Source organism: Elaeis guineensis, chromosome 2, assembly GCF_000442705.2.
Source record: "Elaeis guineensis isolate ETL-2024a chromosome 2, EG11, whole genome shotgun sequence".
Taxonomy (NCBI): Eukaryota; Viridiplantae; Streptophyta; class Magnoliopsida; order Arecales; family Arecaceae; genus Elaeis; species Elaeis guineensis.
In genome coordinates this window covers 86,397,718-86,422,356 of record NC_025994.2, presented here as the reverse complement: position 1 = coordinate 86,422,356, position 24,639 = coordinate 86,397,718, and the positions used below count along the sequence as shown (strand labels likewise).

At 37.2% G+C, this 24,639-nt stretch overlaps 1 protein-coding gene across 1 annotated transcript; it reads right to left on the bottom strand.

The window, feature by feature from the left end:
• Positions 1-1,562: 1,562 nt before the first annotated feature.
• LOC105056446 (G-box-binding factor 1-like) lies at positions 1,563-22,493 on the bottom strand. The gene is given in 11 exon segments (XM_010938647.4): positions 1,563-2,309; positions 2,795-2,920; positions 20,378-20,455; positions 20,642-20,916; positions 20,993-21,041; positions 21,381-21,438; positions 21,568-21,670; positions 21,673-21,718; positions 21,815-21,901; positions 21,979-22,007; positions 22,010-22,493. Coding segments are annotated over 11 exon segments (1,362 nt in total). The 5' UTR covers positions 22,335-22,493; the 3' UTR covers positions 1,563-2,123.
• Between the last annotated feature and the right edge of the window lie 2,146 nt (positions 22,494-24,639).

Below are 24,639 nucleotides of genomic sequence, written 5' to 3'. Positions count from 1 at the left end.
ACGCATGTGAAATAGAAAATCCACATCCCCCAAGACGCCCCAAGCAAAGAAAGAAAAGAAAAGATGGGTTATAAGCATCTAAAATAAAATGTTCCTTTCCAATGTTGTACTAAAACAAGTCAAGATCAATAGAAAATTTTAGAGGAAAAAAAAATTTTGAATTTTTCCTTCAAAAACTGTAACAGGTCTCTTATTTTAATTGAGATTTTTAAAAAAATAAAAAAAAATTTCTCATAAAAAATTACTTTCTATATTTCATGAAAAATAAAAACCCAATAAATTTTATCACTTCCCATAAAATAAAAAATAATGATACTTTTTTCTTACCCAAAATACTCTTTTAAGATCTACGACTAAGATTTTACAAAAAATCATGAATGATTAAAATAAAATACTAAATAATGATAATATAATATTATTTTAATATTTTAATATTTTTTATTAATATTATTTTTTTATTAATATTAATTTAATATTTATATTAATATATTAATATTGTAGTAGTATAATATAATATATATTAATACAATAAATTATTATGATCTAATATTATATTATAATATATTAATATTATTTTTATATTAATATAAATATATTATTATTATTATATAAAATTTAAGAATAAAATATATGATTTTATATCTATTAAAAATATACTAGATATTTTATACAATATTTTTAAAAAAAAATACTCAACTAAACATAAACCACCCTTCAATAAATCATTTTTTCATTTTCAACCGGGCGTTCTGAAAAATAATTTTTAAAAAATAATTTTACAAAAAATAATTTTTTAAAAAATAACTTTCAAAACAAAAAATTTCTTTCTACGATCTAAATATCTTAGAAACTTGAGCTAAGTCCAAACTGGGTTTGTCGCAGTTACCAACTCATTCTCAACCCTAGCACGATATTCCTTCGGTGCCAAGGCTTCTATTCTTTTAGCCGAATCAACCTTGACCAGCTAATTTGCACACAAAATTAAGAAGTGTTTGAAATAACATGAGCATAAAAAAAAATCCAAAATATGTTTATCCACAAATTACTTTTTATGCATAAAACAAGTGGCATCTTACTAATCTTGTATTTATTCGGGTTATATATCCTAGTAGTACTTGAATTGCATGAGACGCCTCCCCCATTTTCAAGAATCAATGAAAATCCGCTGCTGCAAATTACTGAACATTTCGACATTCAAATCACCGGAACTTGGTTCATACACCAAAATCTGGTTCATACACCAAAACCATCCCTTTACGAATAACCACATTTCTCCTAATACATTTGAAGGAAATTAATGTTGGAACCTGAAATGCATGTCCTGAGTGTTTTTGATGCTTCAAAGTGCTGGTGCTCTCGTCCAGACACCATCCACGAGGAGATTGGATTCTGATCGCACGCACCTATTGGAGTCATTTTTTAACCCCACAACGACCTCTTTCTTCCATAAACGGAGACAGGCCTGATCTAGGAAGATTAAAGTAGTAGGAAGACACACAGATTGAATCCCGACCACACGGAAAAGACTAAACAGGGCAAGTATGTTGCCGAGATAGGTGAGGTAACTCAAATACAAGCGATTTTAGTTTGATGGCAATCCTATAAATACATGAATCTCAAGATTATAAGAAACATTACACATTTTCAAACAGTTACCAATGTGCCGGCTAGTCCGTTGGCAATGTCTCTTAGGTGTTTGTACCAGAGACCTGGGACCAACGCCGGTTCAAACTTAAACTATAGGCCAGTTTTCATATGAGATTTCCCTCACACCAAAACAGAGCAATGAAACAAGCAGAGAAGTTTCCCCCCAAACTACAGACACACACGAGAGGAGTTGTTTCTCTTTCATCAGAATTAGCTAAGTTTTTTTGGTAATCGTAGTTAGCGAACTTGTTACAGGGGAAAAAATCTATAATATAGAGCTATAAAAAATTGTTACCTCAGTCCATAAAATACCTCCCTTTTTCTCGGTGTAATCTTCAACGATCCGTAAGCTCTTAAAGACTGGAAAGCTCAAGTATCTTTTACCTATGCATGTCGGCAGCTTTACATACCCTCTCCATGGGCAGAAAGTGTCAAGGCTCCTAAGACGGTGGTTAAGGAATAAAAGGTTTAAAAATTCATCTTGATGTGGATTCAGGATTACCAGTGCCAGTATAGAACTTCCCAGTGTTCTGATTGGAATCAACTGGACTTTGATGAACATGGCCACTGCTGTCACCACCAACTGATGGCATTGCTGCTGACTCACCTTTGATGCCTAGAGTAGAAGCTACACCAGCCCCATAGAAGCGAGTCAAGCCTGCCTGTTGCAATAAATAGGTTTAGATTGAGAAGTTATTCTAGAAAACAATGGAAAGTCCGTCAAAATAATGAAAAGAAAGTTGGAGGCAATATTGGATCATTTCAACACAAGCATCATAACAAGGGGACCAGGACAATCGTCAGGCAGAAGAAGCATGGGTTTTTACAGAGGAATTGCTGTGGGACAGTTGCTGTGGAAGATTTTTTTTTATTTAGGAGGAGCTGATTTGAAAGAGCGACCAGCATGTCATAGTGATCCACATTTAGAAGGGATGCAGAGACATTTTGAAGTCTTCCAAAGAAGTTAAGACTAGGTTCCAACTATTCACTACAGTTAATAGTATAGTAATATTACACCATAACCAAGCTCCTGCAGATATAAAGAATGCTTACTAATAGACAACAGTTTAATGATAAACGAAAATAATAATCTCATTTGACTTAAGGTAAAAGAAGACCGACAAGACTAAAAAGAAAAGTAGCTAACCTCTAATGATTCATTTTCTGCCTTTAGATCCCTGCAGAGTTTCTGGAGATTTTCAAGCTCTACACTTAGTGCACTATTTTCATTGTTCAGTTCAGCCACCTTCCTTGCCAACTCCTCACATTCTTGCTGGTGACAGAGAAGAGAGCAAGACAATTAGGTCCCAGCAACTATGGCTTAAGAATAATAGAAAAGAACATAAAAGTTAAAAACGAAAATGGCACTTCAAGAGAAGGCGCAAAAGGTGCCATCTGAAAAAAAGACACAGTTATCTTGATATAACGCTTCATGACAAGCAGCTCATACAAAGGAAACTGACAAAAAGAATGGGAACATCAGGAATTCTCTTATTATAGTACACCCAGCTGCCACAAAGGTAATCATGAAGAGAATCTAATACTATTTAGTTGAGGAAAATAATGAATCTCACACACTGATAGCACCATTTTCATGAGCCATTTAAACCATATCATGAGAGAGACCAGCTGTACAACAATACAAACAAAAAAACAAATTTCTAAACATGTGATATAACAGTAGTCATAACGAACAAGCCTTAGCCTTACTACACAAAGTCAGCTTTATGATAGTCCCCTTTGCCACTGCGTTCATATTGAAAGCTACATTCATAGTCATTACTGGATTTCCGACTCTTCCGCATCTCCTTTGACATAAATAAAAGCCTTTCATCTCAGTAAGGCCTTCATCAATCTTCATCCCACACTGGAGTCCAGCACATGCATTGGACATGATTAGTGGGTGGCTCTAATCCAACCAATAAGGTCGCAGGGGGAGAGCCAAGCACCTTACGTGCATGTGTTGGGGATGGCAAGTTGCAGAACTGGGTGGTGGGTCCAGAGCATGCAGGGAAGATGCTCTTTTCTTTTTGTGGGCATCAACTGCACATCACAAAACAAAATCAGCTTTTTTTCAAAAAAGAAATATTGGGTTTGGGGGTGGGGGCAACATTAGGGTTCAGGCCTTGGAGGTAAGTTTGTCTCCAGGCTTATCCCATCATTTATAGCGTATATTAGAGATCTAGACTCGTAAATCAATGCACCACCTAGCATCCAATTGGTGCAATTTATTCATTTTCAAAATGTACCCATTCTTCGCATATCCTTCAAGGTTTTACCACATGTCCAACTCAGCAACCTCATGTTGGGTAATGGGGCTGGTTCATGCAGGGAAAAATGCCCTTGCCTTTTTCTGGGTAACAGGTGCGCATTGAAATACTGGAAATTTTGGTACAGATTTTTTTTTCCTAGGAAACACAAGGCTTCAGGCTTTGGAGGAGTGTAAGTTGACCTCCCCATTATAATATAGTAGAAATGACCACATCTTGTGAATCAATCCACCACTTCATGTCCAATTGGTGCAATTCATGCACTTCAAAATGCGCTTGTTCTTGGCATATCCTTCATGTTTTACCACACAGCAATCTCATCTTTAGGCATATGATTTGGCCCTAAATATCACATTCCAAAAGCTAGTTAACAATCATACATACACATACTTCAGTTGGTCTTTAATCTAGCTGTAATATCTATACATCTTGCATCATTCTAAAAGCTCAACCTGATAGATCGCCTCTAATTTTGAGCAACCAAGGATAAAGTCACACTAGTCCTTTTGTGATTGTTGTCATTTTTGTTTAGTTTTATCACCTCTCCTGATAGTTCATTGTGTTGTTCATGATATCTTATTGAACAAGCTAGCTAATAATTCAAAAAATTATATTATACTATCAATAACTCAATTGATCTTTAAGCTCTAGTGTGTTTTCATGTTGCATCGTTCTCAAATTCTCTCCTTTAGTTGTCCAACCCAAAGAATGTGCATATTGAACTTAACGCCCTTCTTGCCTTCTCTAAGCCAATTCTTCCCCTTGATACCATAGCCTTCATGTTAGCTTCGCCAATGTCTTCAACTATGAAAACCTTCAACTCCTTCTAAATGCTCTTGTGAAGACTTCCAACTTCATGGAATTTGTATATGAGGAAGAACGGTATCTCTAATCTGATGTAGAGTAAATTTAATAATTTAATTAAAAAAAAATCTACCTAATCGATTATGAGGATCGATGGATCAAATGACAGTACCACACCAGAAGTAGGAGGGAGGAGCCCTACAAACCAAGCCCCTCTCTCCTCCCTCTAGGCAATGATGTCGATCGACCGATGCATTATGAAAAAAGGTAAGGCTAAACCGATTTTCCCTTCTCCCTCCCGACAACGAGCCGAATCATCATCAAACAAAAGGGATGAGGACATGTTCCAAAAGGGGACGACCATATCAATGCGTGGTCCGATCGAGATGAAGGCGGGATGGCCGAGATGGGCTACGGAAGTAGGTTTTGGGGTCCTGCACCCGTCCCACGCACCATAATCTCACTAGAACGGGATGGGACGGTCGAGATGGCTCCCATCCCACCGGAACTTCAATACTTGATCACTAAAATTGCAGAAATAAATGGGTGGTTGATTGGCCAATACTAACCTAAATGATGATATTATTAAAATATAGTTGGTGCTTATGCTTCACTAACAAGTCAAGAGGAAAAGGAAGGCAATGTTTGCACAAAATTTGATGGATCAATAGAAGGTATATGAGTGGGGACAATAATGGGTGGCAACTTTCAAGGTAAGGATAAGTGGTCTAGGATATAGCCGATAATATGCAGGTCTAGGATATAGCAGATAATATGCAATGCCTTAAAACTTGGACCATTTATTGGACCAAAAAAGCAAACAGGTTATGGGCCATCGATTCAACTATCGAGTTAATCAAAAACAAACCATGATGTTAATGATATGACCATCACCATAACCATCTAGTTTTTTCCCAACCATTTGGGTTGGTGTTATGGATCTTCATTTGCCAAATATTTCCATTTAGGGCTACATATGATATTATTGTAAGTTTCTCCATATCCTTCCTCCCAACCTTCATCCTTATCATGTTAAATCTTCCTGTCCTTTTGCTACAACCTTCAACACAATAAAATACCCCTCCTTATTGGAGCATTCTTAAATCTTCATTATAAAAGTCTATATCATCCCAATTGATTTTTCATCATTGTTTTTATTTTGTGTAAATCCTACAACTCCTCTAATATATTAATTTCTCAATCCATTTTTTTCTAGTTTTATCATTTATGATATATCCATCTTTATATTCTCGTTTCTACCACACTCAACCTGTTTTTGTAAACTCTCTTTATTGCTCAACACTGCAAGCCATACAACACTATATGCCTTGTTCCATAGAATTTTTTCCCCTTGAGAGTCAAGGTATTGTCATAACGATATAATAGACAAATTTAATCATGATAAAATATAATAAGTAGATTGACATTATTTATATTGTACAGTCATAGACTTACCTATACAGATATATTATAACAGTAATGTTATAATATTGTATGGTCATACATGCATCTGTATATTATATACATAAAAATATTTATAAAATTTCCAAGAATCACATGCCAACTTTAGGCACTCTTTATAATTATTAATCACAAAGCATGTGTAATGCCTATATTAATAGATACTTTGTAAATGATAATTGGAATCTGTCTACTTCTTTTGTCTGCCCAAATTAGAAAAGAAAATATATATCCCCAAAAAGTAGCACAAGTAAATTAATAACTGGGATTAAACCAGAAGTAAGCGGGAAGAAAGAGCATCCAAACATTACATAATCCTAGAAAGAACATTTAATCAAGCACAAACCTATCATCCAAGGCATCAAGAGTTAAAATTTTTAACAATTTTTATCCAAAAATGTTATTAAAACAGTGTTCTGCCTTGACTTTGCTCCATTCTTTGCTTTCTCTTGCATTTCTTCTAGAAGATGGAAAAGGAGGGTTAGAAGAACTGAGAAAGAGAAGGGATGAGAACAAGAGGGAGTGTTTCAGATGCTGAGGTATTGGCAAGAAATCAAAAAAAAAATACAGAGGAAGAAAGAGAAAGAAGGTTGCATACGTAGATCACACGACAGCCAAGCTTGGAGGGATTGAGAACGGCAAGGGGAAGAGGGAGGAGGGGGAGAGAGAGGCCGTAATGGCTACTTGTGATCTGTTGGACCATCGATGCATGGACACATCAAGAAGGAAGTTGAACAGCTAAGGTCAACACTGAGAAACATTAAGATCAAGCCCTAGCCACTAATCCAGTTTCCCTATTTCATATAAAATTAAATTGGCTGCTTCAATTGAACCTGAATTGCTAGTTTGACTGACAACTCCCCCCCACACCCCCCCTCCCAACCCCCAGAAAAAAAGAAAAAAAAAAACTGTGGGTTTTCCATGCAAAATAGCTTAAGGGGTATGTCCAGCCAGGTCACCTAGCCGGTTGATGGTTCAACCAGTTCAATCAGCTAGTCCAGGTTTTAAAACCATGGCAATATTGTTCATGTGGTTTTCATGATTCAAACCTAATGGTAGATTCAATTTTGGATTTGCAAAGGCCTAAAATTCATAAATTACTTCTTTCTATCGATAAAAAGCGAGATTAGCATGTAAGTATGTAACTATAAGGTGCTATCCAAGAAAAGCTTGACCTCAAAACAAAACATAATAGTCTTAAATGTTTAGGTGCAAGAGAAGAAATCAAACTACTAAGCCCATTTACAAGATGCTTGAAGTTTAAAAGAAAATGTAACAACTCTTAGAAAAAAGTAATAAAGGAAATTAGAAATTAAGAAATAAAACAAGTATGCAACTATAATGGCTTGATTGTATTAGATAAAGTTGTAGGAGAAATTTTTGTGGAGATGAGAGGTAAAAGCATACACATTTTTACAACAAGTAATCAAGGTAAAGCGAATTTGCTTTTCCCGTATTACAAGAGAATTTGCTTTAGACGATGGGAAAGACTAAATCATACAAAGACTAAAAAGGAAAGGTTTAGTGTTGCAAAAGAGACCAACACACCAATCATGTGATATAATTTTATATAGTTGGTCAGATTCAAGAGAAGGTGAACATGAATGTTGTAAATTAGTCAAAATGTGATCTAAAATATACAACTCATTCAGTCTGATCGATCATTGCAAATAGGATGAAATACAAATCCATCCAAAGGAAACATTCCTTCCCCACCCACTGCTCTCAGGAAACCACACGTTCAGATTGGCGCCAACCGACTATTTGTCCAGGTGGGCGGAGGCCATAGGTTTAAAATCCATGACAAGGGTGGTGGTAGCAGATTTCACGAATGAACCATGAATTGGGTAGTTCGACCCATAACAAAGCAAACTGACACCAAATCAAGATGGCTCAGCCGGTCAGACCGGTTCATTTATAAAACCCTTCCCCACCGCATTCGGTCGAAGGTCGAGAGGGCTCACAAGTTTGACACCTCTCACTGGCTCATGCTCTCTTCCCCACCTCTTCGACATTGATCAGCACCTCCCTCCCCTTTTTGACGCCAAACAGCGCCTCTCCCCTCCTTCAACGATGACTGGTGCCTCTCTCTGCTCTTCAACATTGACCGACACCATTAGGTAAGCTCTCATCTCTCTCTCTCGGAAGGGGTTCCACACTCTCTCTCTCTCGAAAGGGGTTCGGCCACTAATCTCTCCCTCTCCCTTCTCCATAAGGCCTCCTGTCTATCTCCCTCCCTCTTCTCTCTCCTTCTCCCTCTCCCCCCTCTCACTCTCCCTCCCCCCGATTCAATACACCTCAGCTCAATATTATATATACCAGCATCATATTGAATTGGTCGCCAACTAGTACGAGCCCCAATGTCGATTCGGCAAACCTTGATATGAATACTAGACAAGTTTGACAGACTAAGAGTGCAAATAGTAAATTTTTAGTGAAAGATGAGGATAGTTTAAAAAACCAAAGATAAAATGATTTTTTTCAAAAGTTATTAAACAAATCCAGTACAAAAATTTCTATAGAATAGGCACAATTAGGGAGCTGTCCAATTTCTACAAATCCAATTTCGAAACTATAAATAATTCAAAAATGGTCGGAAAGAAGTGCATTAGGACTGAATAAAAGACCGATTGAGGTCCAAAATGGTGCAAGATATTGCACCCATTTAGTAGCTTATTTGATAAGGTTTATGAACACAAAAAAAGGACAAATGATTGGACATGTATAAGGAGAAAAAAAAGTGATGCACAAAATTATCATAACTAATTTGGGATTTAACTTATTACCCACTCTACGAAGTAATGCAAAAGGGTGATATTGGGTAACTTCGTAGCTTGATTAGTAATTTATTGAAAACCAAAAAAGACGAATCATTAACACACAAGGGTACTCATTTGCAAGAAAAAAAGTGATGTAGAATTACCTTAATTATTTTGGGATTAAACATACAGCCACTCTATGAAGTTAAGCAAAAAGCTTATAGAATCATAATTAAGAAAATTGATGATAATCTTAAAAAACCAATTTAATTTTACACTCGGAAGGCGAACACTGGAGGCTACATTGTTATGAAATGGATAAAAAATATTCAAAAAAGAAAATACAGCAAAGGATGTGAGATTAACAAGTTATTTGGTAGTTTCAGCAATAGTGTCCATTAGCGTTAAAGTAAAATTAGCAACATGTAGACTAGAAGAACAACAACAGGTGCTAGAAGTAATCGTGATGCCAAAATAATAATAATAATACATAATAATAAAATCTGGTCACGATAGGCTTAGACCAAGCATCAAGACCAAGTCCCATGGTTTGTTGTACCGCCCCATACTGGATAGTACAAGATGTACCATATTGTACCAGTACCTTACCAATATGCCATACCACCTGCACCGACACTACCGCAGCATATCAAACTGTTTACCAAAACTATAATATGATTTTACCAATACAAGATCCAGTATCAAGACGGCGAATCTTGCCAAACCACATCCTTTTACACCACTCATGGATAAATTTGTTGTTATTCAAAAGAATGTCTCACGACATATGTTACTTGCAAATGCTATTGTGTTGATTGATGAAAAGACAAGATTAAATGTTAAATTCAATTCAGGGAGGAAAAAGCTTAGAGGATTAGGGCTCAAAAATAATAGAATAAAAATAGTATGTGGAACATGAATTCAAAATAGATATAAAGATGAGGCCTCGATCAAGACTGATAGACAAAAGCAACAGCATAATAATCCATCTCACCATGTAGGATTTACTACACAAAAAAAAAGGGTTATATATGTAATAGTACTATACAACATTTGAAGTACCAGTACATGTATCGGTACCTTAATAGTACAAACCAAGCTTTTACGTCCCGATGGGATGGGCGGCGTCTCGACCGTCCCATCCCATTCCTATAAGAAAACGGGATTGAAACGAGGTGGGGACTCCGAAACCAATCCATGCAGGGAGAAGAGAAGAAAGGAAGATGAAGAAGAAAAAAAGTGAAAAGAAAAAAGAAGAAGAAAAATGAAAAAAAAAAGAAAGGAAGGGATAAGAAAATAAAATAAAAGGAAAAGAAAAGAAAAGAATATAGAAGAAAAAAAAAAAGAAAAGAAGAAAAGAAAAGAAAAAAGAATGAAATGAAAAAAGAATGAGAGAGAAAAGGAGGATAGCTATCAGGATGTATGATCAGGACAGCTGACGGGACGGGACGGGGGGACGTCCCATTCCATGGAGATACCAAGATATCTCTGTCCCATGGGATTTAAAACTTTGGTACAACAAAGGAGAGTGATGCATAATGTGTCGGTAAGGCTAAAAAATAAGGGTACTACTAGTACCAAACTACCAAAACAATATGGTATTAGTCCATATGCACCACTACTTAAACCACCAATATTCAAACCAGATAAGGTGGGAGAGGTCCTTTAAGTGACATGGTGACCATTCCATACCTTGTCAACTTAAGGAAAGAATTTATAGAGAAGCAATAAAACTTGAAACATTGTATGGCTTGAAATATTGCATAATAAATGGAATCAAATGAACAAACTAAATTTAATATAAATGCAAAATGTTAAGATGGATGCATTGTAAATCTAGGCAAATGTATGATAAAGAGATGTAAAAGTTGCACCACTTCAGGACAAGGTGATGGAGATCATTTTCAAATGGTATCAACATGCACAACAAGATCTAAAAGAGGCTCTGATGAGGAGAAGAATCAAAGTATGGCAGGGGAAGAATGAAGTTAACAATTGTAGAACCAAAAAAAGTATAATTTACTCCAAAGAAACTAGTGGTATCCACGAAATTACTCTAAAATGTGTTATTGATGGTAATTTTTGAGAACGAACCAACAAAGAGAACAAAAGCAATGCAGAAAACCAGAAAAAGATTGATATTTCTTCACTGTACAATAATTTGAGTTGAAAGAATATATGAACCGATTTACGAGAATAACTCAGTTTCTTATCTTTCAAATTTTACTACAGATCTTAAAATGACCATAATTCAAATCCAAACATAGTTCTGATTTGAACATAATCACATCCCTTGTTTTCTACTTCGTATCCAAGAATAGTTCTAACTAAGATGAGCATAATTCAGATCTCAAAAAATAATCTCATTCCCGTTTCCTACTTTGGCAAATAGACATGAACTTAGTTTAGATAGATACATGGCTTCTAACGAACAGGACTGAACAGAATGATACACAGTTCAAATCTTAGGAACATATCCAAATGCATACTAGGAGCAAATATGGCCGTTCAAGAAGAAGAAAATGAGTGGAGAATTGGGATTTGTGAACACAGCGAAGGGATTCAGTTGGCCTTGGGGTTCAGTTGGGATTAGGGCTTGGATTGGAGCAGCAAACTACCGGACAAGAAATGAATAAAAAGAGGGTAAGGGATAAGGGGAAGAAAAAGAGGAAGGAAGAAAAATCTGTGGATTGCCACAGAGGAGAAGAGGGGGATTCTAATGGCGAGACAGGAGAATGGGTCAGTAAATCACTTTGGGTCCCATACATGAGGTAAGCTTGAAGACGGGAAGGAGATGGGGAGTTAGAGATGCACTCAAGTCAAGAGTTTGAAGGGTGCTCGAAACAAAACCATGACTACCAAGTTACAACCTGATGGGTGTTTTTTTTTTTTTAAAAAAAATTTTAAAGCACAATTTTTTTTTTCATTTTGTCAAAATATCCTGATAACTTTTTATATAAAGCAAAAATAGAAATACTAAATACATTCCTTGCCTTGATTGTCATATTTTTGTTTTTAAAAGTAGTAAAACGAAAAAAAGGGCAAATATGGTCTCGGTTATAAATTTATTATAAATTGTTCCTTAACTAATAAAAACATAAATATGTTTATTACATTTTTTATTTTTGAGTTAGGATGGTCATAATAAGTCATCAAAAGCCCAAATCATGGCTAATAGAAGTGAAAAGCTTTAACTATGGATATTCATATCATTCAAAAATGAAACATGTAAATACTTCAGAACCAATAATATATGAAGTCCTAAATTTCGTAGCCAACTGCAACATGAAATTACAACCTTTATGACCATGATTTAACATCCATATGGTAATCATGACAAGAACAAGTCATGGCATAATGCAATATCAAATTACCACCATTAAGACCATTAAACACCATCTTTGTAATAATTATAACAGCTATCAAAATCATGACAAAGCTGATATGGTGGCCAACCAGCCACGGGCCAACCATTGTGTCCATTACATAGCTTCTAACCATTATAATAACCACTATAATCGAACGTTTGTTGTATGGTTCTCGATACAACTATGTCACAATAGTCATAAGTCATATCCTTTATGGTAGTCATTTTGACAAAAGAAGGGCACCTCTCATTTGCCAAATGGTTGGCCTTTGAAGCTAACCCCAAACAGAACAAAGCTCATCAAATATTATATGGTTTTTAAATTTTTATTGACTTCTCTCACTCAACCTCATGCTTTCTGCTCTTCATCAAAGCTAGACTTATAAAGATGTTCTTATTTATGAATGAAATGTTTGAATCTAACAAAAGTAAAAGCTTGTATTAGATGAATAACTTCAGCATTGAATATAAGGTGCACCACAAAATGCAAACCCAGAGATGTGGGGGCAAAATCTTATGCAAAGCACAACTAGATGGAATTGTTGGAAATATTATCATTAGTTGTTAAGGCAGTGATATGCATTGTGTAGCTCACGGATGTCATCTTGGTGATCATTTTTTGTGTTGTTGGAATAACAAGAACAATTATCTTTCACTAAAATTAAAGAGAACAAATATTGTTGCATTAATCCATTAACAGATATTTCTCACTAGAAAAATAGGAAGAAATATGACTGGATTAGTACATGAAAGATGGATATAAAGAATGACAAAATGAAACACTTCACAAAAATCTGAAGCTCCAATTATTGATATTCACCACCATTAACGCCATTATACACCATCCTTGTAATAATTATAATAGCTATCAAAATCATGACAAAGCTGATATAGTGGCCGACTGGCCATGGGCCAACCACTATGTCCATGACATAGCTTCAAACCATTATAATAACCACTATAACCGAAAGCCTGTTATATGGTTCTCAATACAACTATGTCATAATAGTCATAAGTCATATCCTTTATGGTAGTTATTTTGACAAAAGAAAGGCACCTCTCATTTCCCAATTGATAGGCCCTTGAAGCTAACCCCAAACAGAACAAAGCTCATCAAATATTATATGGTTCTCCAAGGTTTTAAATCCCATGGGACGGGGCAGTCCCAATTTTCCCATGGAACAGGACATGCCTCTATCCCCATCCCAATACTTAGGATAAGAGATGTCCTAAGATATCCTGATTGGGACGCTGGTGGGACAGCCCTATCCTGACACATGGGATGGTACCCTATCCTGATGTCCCATGATACACTCCGCTGGGACCTAAAACCTTGTCTCGATCAACCTCATGCTTCTCTCTCTTCATCAAAGCCAGACTTATAAAGATGTGCTTATTTATGAATAAAATGTTTGAATCTAACAAAAAAAAAAAAGCTTCTATTAGATGAATAACTTCAGCATTGAATATAAGGTGCACCACAAAATGCAAACCTAGAGATGTGTGGGCAAAATCTTGTGCAAAGCACTACTATGTGGAATTGTTGGAAACATTATCCTTAGTTGTTAAGGCAGTGATATGCATTAGAGAAGTAGTTTGCAGACGACATCTTGGTGATCATTTTCATGTTGTTGGAATAACAAGAACAAATATCTTTCACTAAAATTAAAGACAACAGATATTGTTGCATTAATCCATTAACAGATATTTCTCGCTAGAAAAATAGGAAGAAATATGACCGGATTAGTACATGAAAGATGGATATAAAGAATGACAAAATGAAACACTTCACACATGCACGCACGCGCACGCACACACAAACACACACACAAAACAAAAACAAAAACAAAAAAAACTGAAGCTCCAATTATTGATATTTACTAAAGGGCTCATTTGACCAATGGAAGATTGATAGTGTAGGAACTGTAATGCACAGTAATCTCATGTTGATTTGAATTAATTTGAATATTCACTAACGCTCCATTTCTACTTTGACTTCACTTGCTAGCTAGCCCATGTTGATTCATTTTCATTTATCATGTGTCAACTCAGGACCATTATAATGCCAGATCAATGTTTGATTAATTGGATTAAATGTTTCAAAGTGTAGGCATTCACTTGCACAAATGACTTCTCACTTCCATTTGTTAGTTGGACCAGACAAATCACTTTTTGGTGAAGCTGAGGCTTAATTTCAGCATTGAGATTCTCCACTTCCACAAAATCAAAAACACAAAGGTTGCAGGTTCTGCCAAAACCCAAAATCAAACACACAGAAGTGGCAACTTCCACTGAAACCCCACGTCAAGGTTGCCACTTCCTCCAAACCAAATACACCCGAGATGAAGATCCAAGGGAAGATGATGAATCCAGGATACGTGATTACCCTATGTCCAGTAAAAAGATTTTTGGTTTCTCTCTGTCTCATTGCACAAAAAAAATACATGGCACAAGTACAGCAAATTTCTTCTAGTAAAACCATGTTATCCCATACTTCAATAATTCAATAAACATGACAATATTGTTGCCTCGTTAGCATTCCAACATTATAACTTCCCACTTCCAATTACATAGGCCAAAACATGAGGCCAAAAAATATAGCTACCTAGTACCCTCTGTCCAAAAGGCATGAGACATTGAGGCCTATACTCCTGGAGTGATAATACAACAAATAGTGAGAAACAAAATTCAGACACTATAATATGATTTAATGATCTTCCTATTGAAATTGCCATTGGTTCAAAATGCCCCAATGCACTTGAACTTCAGATAATGTGAATGAAAGTCAAACCCTCCTCTCCTTTAGCAATAGCTACCATCATCTAAAATCCATAAAATCATCAAACAAAAATGTTGTTATTAGAATTCCACCTCTATATCCAATGAACCTTCTCAACACATCTAGCATTAGGCAACACAACCAACTCCAGCGAACCAGAAGAATAAACAAGACAGTGCAGCTTAAACTTCTAAAGTTCACTTTTAGATGATTTACTCATCACTGTCCTCTCTCTTCAAGCAAAATCCCCATCTCAGGCAAGAACCAGCTTTAAGAAGATGACTCAAAACTTACTCACCTTTATCCAAAAACAAGCCAAAACCTAATATTGCCACCCCTCCAGAATGGTGAATTCAAAAGCTTCTATACACCTCCAAGTTCCAATGATAATCTGTTTCCAAACAAGCAAAATAGTTGCAAATACCTAAGCCTATATATCTCTATATATATATATTTATTACCTTTATCCACAAATCCTCCATAGTCATTTGGATTCATAACTTTCTTAAAGTAAACAAATCGATCTCTAGTAACTCCTTGTTCCTAAGCCTGTCTCTAGAAAAACAAAACCTTACTCAAATAACATGATGATAGTCATCTCCATGCAACCATTCTTTCCAACTATATCAGCAAGGCTAAGGTTATCTTTATACATACATGAGAACAAACCCAAAGTTTATTTCATGAATTTAACTCCACACTAAGTTTCTAAAAATTTAAGATACTACAAAATTCCATACATGTACAAAGCATAAAACGTCCAAGTGCTAACACCACTTTGTTGAGACAATGACTAAGTAAATCTTTAGCAGACGCCAAGGTTTTGAATACCGGTACCGATGGCCGTTCCAGCCGGCCGACAACACGGTCCGATCGGATCGACGCGAACTGATGAAGGGAGAAGGGACGAACTAGGGAGGAGGAAAAGAGAGAGAGAGAGAGAGAGGAAAAGAGAGGAAGAGAAAGAGAGAGGAAGGGAGAGGAGGTTAAAGGGGTGGAGACACCGTTGATGGCCACCTGAGGGCTGCGCGGGCCCTCGGAGGGCTGCGGTGGCCACTGTGGGTCCGCTCGTCCGCTCGAGAAAAGAGAGAAGAGAAAGAGGGGAGGGAAGAACCGGACCGAGGGGGGTCCGATAGAGAGACCGTCGTGTTCGCCGGACGGCATAAACGCCACCTTCAGCTCTGCGGCCATGAAACATAAAAAGCCTTCTTTTTCAAGGGCTTTTTTAAAAAGGTCCGACAACAGTGAAGCCGATAATGGATTTGTCGGCTTCACTGTTTCTGAGCTTTTTTAAAAAAAGCATTGAAATAGTGAAGCCAACAAACTGATTGCCAACTCACTGTTTTTAAATTTTTTTAAAAAAAATCTTAAAAAGTGAAGCCGACAAACCAAGTGCCGGTTTCACTGTTTATCTCTCTTTTTAAAAAAAAGCCGACACATGAATAAGGGTGGTTGCCCCTATTCCATGACTGCAACTCCGCCCGCACCGCTTCTGCCGTCCAGTGGCCACGACAGCCATCCAGAGACCTCCGACAGCCCCTCCGCCATCCCGTCCTCCCATCTCCGATGGCCTCCACCTCTCTCTCTCTTTCTCGCTCGTTGCGGCAATCCTATCGGACGAACAAAGCCGCAAAGGCCTACGTGGCCCTCCGACGGCCACAGAGGGCCACCGCCAGCCTCTTACGACCTCTCCCTCTCCTCTCTCTATTCTTTTGTTTCCCTCTCTTTCTTCCCCAACACCGACATGTGCCTTTTCTCTGTCGGAACCGTCTCAATTCCCAGCCGGTTCAGTTCGGCACTCCCCGAACCGCCCAATTCGGGATGATTCTGAAAACCATGTCAGACGCTATTCTGCTATGTGTTGAACACATCCATTTTACAAATTGAAAGGAGAATTAAGTCAGATGAGGGTCATAATTTATCATCATGAAGTAGTTTTAGAATATTATTTAATCTTGGTGATAAGCTAGATCAAATTTTTCTTTCGAGAATGGCATCTAGGACCAGTTTTGATGCTTGTAATCTATTGGTTGTTTCCACAAGAGATCTACTTGGACCACAACTAGTTTCATAGATGGATAACAAATGGATATACCTGAAGGCTGTTCTACGATCATTATACACTATTAAGGCTAAGAAATTTTTCATGGGACAAATGCGGAAAAGACAGTCCGTTTCATGTCAAAAAAAAGGGTATTAAGACGCATGTGGCTTAAGATATCCTAAAAAGGTAAAGATATTGTTGCCAATGGGTGGCAAAAGTTAGTAAGCAATTGCCTTCTAGTATATAGAGGGAACTTAAAAACATAAATCTTGAAGATATTGTGCAGATGAATCACTAAAAATTGTTTTGCAATCAAATTCCAAAGTAGAAACAAACTAATAAAGGCAACTGCTTTATTCAGAAACAAATAAAAAATGATAGAGAAACAAAAGAATACTTGACTGGTGTGAAAAGAAGCAATCCATTGATAATCATTGTCTCCAGAAATTTAGACTTGGATATGAATTGACGGCGAAGTCTTATGTACAAACCCAACCATAAGGAGATGCAACAGATGTTAACATATGGAATTATGTTCATGGGAAAGCATCTGGAAAAGATGGCAGGCCTAGGCTCAAACAGTGAGGTTACTCCATTGGGACAAGTGTCACAGATTCGAACCATGGAACTAGCCTCTTCGCACATGGAGGTAAGACTTCTTACATCTGACCCTCCCTAGACCCAACAGTGATGGAAGCCTTGAGCACTCGGACACCCATTTTTTCAGGGATGGCATGTGGAAAAGTCTCTCACAAAAGAACTGTAATGTGCTATTAGATTTCTATGCACTAAAGCTGCTAAAAACCATTCTTTTCAAATAGCTACACCAAAGTAGATGTCCTTTTTTGGTAAACAAAGCAAAGTAAATGCCCTTTTTTGGTAAACAAAGCAAAGTAAATGTCCTTTCACTGACACATTTACCAACATATAGCAAGGGTGAAAGATGAAAAAAGAGAGAGTTTTTTTTTCCCCTCTAATTACAGCATTAGGAAAATAGACCAGGAAAGATGGGAATTCTTCGATCCATCCAAAAGGAAAATGTAAAAAGTAAACAGAAAACTGAGTGACGTCTCAGGAAGGCATCAAGATATTCAAAGTCCAGCAGAGCCAAAATAGATCACAACTTCCTTAAATGACACAAAGCGACAATACCATATAACTTAAAGCTGCACCAGGCAAACAAAAGCCTATGCTTTTTCCTCAATTTATCGACCAAATTCTAGTTCTCGCTTCCAAAAGGTGTTACATGAGATCATATTTTAAGGTGGCTTATAATGTGACAAGTCAACAATATCTTCATATTTTAAGGTTTTGCAGTAACACTAACAGAAAAAAAAAAAAAATCAGCACTTTGTCCTAATTTCTTAAGAAATATAATAGCATACAGGCTACACAACTGTCATATATTCTCCCGATGACCTTAATTCTTGAAATTTAAGGTTTCTAATTTCCACTTAAACCATCATTAAATCAATAGATGGACTTGTTTTTCAATAAAATCTAAAGTTCATTCTCCCCACTCCAGCTGAAGTTGATGGTTAATGGAAGCGAGACCCTTTTTTAATCACTGGCTGGCAGGAACAAAATATCAAGCTCCCTTTCTCAAGTAATTGTTACGAAGAACAGCTTGGGTATGAACAAATTCCATATGAGATCGAGTATAGTCAAAGCCATGCTAAAAGTTTAACCAAGCTATATCTTGTAAATCACAACCTAGTCTCAATTTGGGCCATATGCATTGATATTCAACAGATTTGGTCTTAAAGGTTTCTTTGGATTCCTTAAAGTTTGAAACTCATGTTATGATCACATATCAGAGCAACATCCCTGTTTCATCTATCCTGCTAAAACTTTAAGAAAAGCACCGCCAGTAACACCTTATAATGGAAGCAAGGTTATTGTTCCATATAATGGAAGCAAGGTTATTGAAGTAATCATATCTTACAAAATTTATTTGACCATTAATCTTAAATGGAAATTTCATGATACATGCATTCTCATAAAATTCCATGCACCTCAATCGACACCATCCGAAAATAAACACAAACAGAGGGGCATCCTCTGGAACATTAATGGTGAATGCGTTTGTAATGATTCAAAAAAACAAAGAGATTGGAGACAGCCCTTGGAGACTTCCATCTTTCTGCTAGTACTTATCACACTTGTCCTAGTACCCATGCATTCTTTGAGAATTTCCAATATCAGTCTTCAATTTTTGATCATATATGTTGTCATTAGCATTTATTGGTAACTTAATATTTTCATCAATTATCTATTAAAGCTCAAAATTAGTTCCTTGCATGAAGATTAAATTGTAGAAATCATTGTTACTCACCTAACAATTGATGGATCACCATGCTTTTTAGCTTCTAATATGACAAATTCACAAAAAATATTGGTCGCACAACAACTCGTGCAACTGGTATATGTCACTTATTCTTAAAATTAAAGCCCATAGTGTTTTCAATCACTTCATCTAGCATACTCATCATCTTTTAAGAGTTCATTTAGGAAATTATATCTATCAATTAAACCAGCCTAGTTTAACTTTCCATGAGTACGTATCATAATGTTAGGATCTCATTTGAAGAAAGCATTCAAACAGAAAAATATTTCAGTGGTTTTAAGAACTCAAAACAAAAATGAAAGATAAAAATAAATTGGCTTGTTTTGGCCTAATCAACATTGCAGAAGTACTACAGAATGATGTGAACATGCCATTAAATTGGCAAACTAGTTTTAATTATCTTGGCTGTGACGTTTCAATATTCGCTGACAAGTTATCTAACCAAAATGGGGCAAAATTTTTTGATCTTCATTGCATAATCTTAAACCATACACCATGTTGTCTTCCTTACTGAAGCATATCAGCTGTTTAAGCCACCACAGGATGGATCACCCTTATGCATAGCGACCCATTGCGTCCTCTTTTTTGACTTTAAGTGCCTGGAGTATGACTCTGTCAAAAACTTTTAGAATTATTCTCCCCATTTCTATAATCTCAGAATACTCCTGCCAGGACTCATCATCTTAGCATTGATGCATCTAATCTCTACATCTTGTAAAAATCATTCCCCTTTTGTTTACCGTAAAAATCACTAAGAAGTGTATTGATATGCTTATAAATATGTTGTTTAACCTCACTTCTCATCAAAATAATAATAATAATAATAATTGAATGGCAAAATCATTTCTTCCTTCCTTTTTTGAACTTCAAAGCATTTAGAAGGAAGTGGGGCAAAATACCTGCTTTCGTAGCCTCGACCTCCTTGCTGACTCCCTATTCGATTGTTTCCTTCTCTCCCTCTTCAATTCCCTTTCATCCTGCTAAAATAGGACTAATCAGTAAACGACAAGAGCTACAACCTAAACAAGGAAAAATCTAGGGTAGAAATACAATTTTCCAAAATTGAACAACGAATTGGAACCTTTCCACTTAATGAAGAAAATGAAAATATATAATACATGACTACAATTGATAAATGGAGCAACAAATCTAGTAGGTGTTACCTGCATCCACTGCTGTTCAGCTGTGGCCCCCTTCCGTCTCCCTGTTGCAGTTGCAACACCCACTTCCATTGGTCTAGCTCTAACAGGTCCAGCTCCAGCATGGGAAGTATTCCATAGATCCATCCCTATATTCAAGTTAGTCGGAGGGCTAGTTAGCGTTGTCCTCCCTGGTGCTGAAACTGGCAATTTTGTGGCAGATCTTCCCCTACTAGTATAAGATGGTTCAGCGGTTGTGCCACAATATTGGGCAGCAACGATGGGCTGTGAAGTTTCTACTGAGACAACCCAAGCAAATATCAATATACATTTGAATTTAGCATAGGCAGTAAGAATTTCTACTATAGAACACACCTTCTGCTATCATATTGCCATAACTTCTCTTTTTCGATGCTGATAAGTCCTGAATATCAAAAAATGTATATTAAGAAGATCAATGAACTTTTTTAATGAACAAGTCATAACAGACAGAATACCAAAAGCACCAAAAGACACCTAATTTCATTTTACTTAAGAAGAGTAGTGGTTAAAGTTGATTAAAATTGAGAGTCAGATTGCCTTTTAATTTAAGCTTTTGACTTCGGTGCATCAAAAATACAGGTGCCCCATGAAAGAGATTCATATAGTAGCATACTACACTTAGAAAGAGGCGATATGGCATGACCCAGATAAACTCTTTAGAATTTCAAACAAAACAAGAAAGATCACCGAGAAATAGTATAAACTAAAAACATTTGCATACTCTTGATTCAGTGTTATCATCTCTTGTATCCGACGACCCCTCACTTCCACTGTCACCACTGCTTAAGAAAAAGCAAGTAACCAAACCGACGCATCACAACAACAGATCTAAAGAATGCTAATCACGCGAATACTATCAAAAATAGGAGTACATTCACTAATCAGACTTGTTCAGAAGCAAATTTCACCTCTGGGATGCATTCTCTGCAGAACCTGAAGTAACTTTACCACCGTCCCCTGACTTCCCTGGGGAACCCCCAGCATTCCCAGAACTCCCCTTGCTGGCCGCCGACCCTTGTTCTTCCCATCTGACGGCTCAGTAGTCGGGTAAGTCATGCCCTATCAAAACAATACCACAACGCAATCATCATTCACCAATCAAGAAACCAATTAACAACTAAAACAGGAGTTGAGGAAAAAGGATTTGGTGCTTACCACCGCCATGGAGGGGTGAGCATACAGCGCTCCATGAGCATACATGGGGGAGTACGTGATCGGGGTGCCATAAGGCGACATCAGATGCTAAAGAGAGGAAGAATTCTTAGATACAAGCAAAGAATTCTTCTTGGCGAAGAAACGCAACGAATTAAGCAACTCACATGAGGTCCCCAGACGAAGGGATGGGGGAAGGGGAAGAGGGTGGGAAGAAAGCCTGCGGCGTGGTAGCGGCAGCTCCACTGCCGTAGAAAGCCTGCAGAGACGCCGCCCATTCGGTGTACACATGGGTCGTCGGCGGCGGTAGCTGTTGCGCTGGCGCAGGTGATTCTTGAGACGGCGACGGAGGAACCACCGCGGCAGTGGGTGGAGCCGCCTTTTCGTTCTTGGAAGGCTTCTCGGACGCGGTGGCTGTCTCTTCTGTAGACGCCATCCGGCAATCGTACCTCCAATTTCTTTCTTTTCTTTTTTCCCCCTCCTCCAGCTGAACAGAAGAACCCAAGTAGAATATCAGTAACATAACTTTGACAAGAAAAAATTATGGAAAGGAAGAGGAAAAAAAAAGATAGAAAGGGAAAAGAACGAGAAATTCTGGTGATGAAAGGAAGAAAAGAGCGGCGGATTTTCCGGTCAGAAAGGGAATAAGAATTGAAAAAACAAAAAAAAAAAACTGGAGGTGGGAGACTGACCGACCCTTCTATGTCTTCTCTCTTTTAACGGGAAAGAAAGGAACAGCGGAGGTTGGAGATGGATGGATCCCGGGAGATGGATTAGTTTTAGGGCAAGGATTCGTCGTGGACGGAATCCGAGAGAGAGACGGGGTTCGCTGGCTGGTTATTAACCCGCGAGATCGGGGTATGCGAGTACGTGTCGACGGGTCTCCGTCCAGGTGGGGCTTTGGCTCTGCTGCTGCTCGTGGACCGCGCAAGCGAGCTAGGGTTTGGAGGTCCGACGCGGCGAGCGAGGCGCTTACCGTATGGTGGATATTTATTCGGTCGGGCGGAGGCGGGAGCGGTGGGCCCGCTCCACTGGTCCGCTTGCTCGGTGGTTTTTTTTTTTTTATTTATATAATGGGCTGAAGTCGGAATCTTGTTTGCCACCTGAGTCACGGTCGTTCCGAGCAAGCAACATGACGGTTTGAGGCATTTTTCTTTTGGAAAACTTTGTGGTGCCAGCGTCTCCTCGACTTTGGATGGAACATGGCAGCATGATGCCACCTCCTCATCCTTGGATGCCCTGGAGATACCATCTCAACTTTAAAAAGTTTCAAAGCCATCTTCCAAATTCCAAAATATACTCCATTTTTGCAATCAACTAATACTTGTTGCAAATAACCAAAATATCTAAATCTATAAATATCTTTTGACCATGCGGATGAATGAAGAAGTTGGAAGCGCTTTGAAATCTACATAATAGGTGATCCTTAAGATATTTTCAGATCGATGCTGGTTGATGAATTAATGAAATTCAGAGCATATTGATATTTATATGGTGGGTGATCTTTAATACTGGCCATATGCTGAATTTGCTTTGAGATCTATACAAAAAAAAAAGAATGAATGAGTCTGTAATACTTTGAGATCAGTATGGTGGATAATCCTTAACTATAAGTTATATACTAAATGTGTTTTAAGATTTGTGCATGTGGATAAATGAAATGATTCAAAATGTTATGAGATGTATATTATAGATGATCCTTAATTATAGACTATATATTAAAGATGGTTTAAGATCTGTGCAGATAAATACATAAAAAATATATCTGCTCATCAAGCAGGTTAAGTTGGATTCATATCGGGCTTAAACAGGTTTGAGCCTAATAGTTTTGATCTTTAAGCCAAGCTTCGCTTTTAAGCGGTTAATTCAAAATTCTATATTGTTCATGAAATGCTTAAAATCTAATTTTACATTAAAATCTAGTTGCTGAAATTTCAATAAGAGCTAAATTCCAAAGACAAAAAGAGGCAACAATGCCATACAAAATCTAAAATTCTTTTTTTCTTATTATTAACTACCATGATCACATAACCATCTTCATATAATTGCAATATCTGATGTTTATGAGAAGTACTCTATTTTTAAAATATTAGAATTAAATAAAAAATCAAGATCCAATAGGGAGTACAAGAATAAAAGAGAATTAAAGAAAGATAGCTCATTTCATGGGGAAAAAAACTCTAAGGGGAATCCAATAATTATTTAAAAATTAATTTTTAAATGAAAAATAAATTCAACTCAAGAGAGAAGCAGTTGAAAGAAAATCTCCCAAAAAAAAAGAGGAAAGAAGATGAAAGAAGAAGAACTAGGAGATGGAGAGGGTGCGAGGACATCCAATGGTATTTTTGGTGGAGTCTCTAGAGGCCAAAGAGGTCTTCCTATACTTTCAATAGTGGATGGTTGTCTCTCTTGAAGGTATATTGATCTCGGTTCCGTGGCATCACTCGCTCGCTCTCCTTTCTTTTTCTTAGATGTCTCCATCTTTCAAGTTCCAATACAAGAAGAGAGGAGAGGAGAGGAGCCAATGGATTGGTGGTGGCCCAAGGCAAAGAGAAGAGGATATGACACCCTAGTTGCTGCTTCTTTTAAGAATTGGGCATTGGTCATGAAACTAGATGGGCAATAAATATTTAATAATTTCGGACTCAAGCTGGGTGATGTAAATTTGAGTCCTACTTATTTAATAGGTGGGCTCAAATTTTAAGTATGATCGACCTACTGGGCTTAAAATTAAGCCTATATTTATTTGAAATGTTTTGAGCTTGGATGGGCCAAGAGAGTTATCCAGCATTTAAACAACTCTAATAAAGAGATATGCCTGATGGATG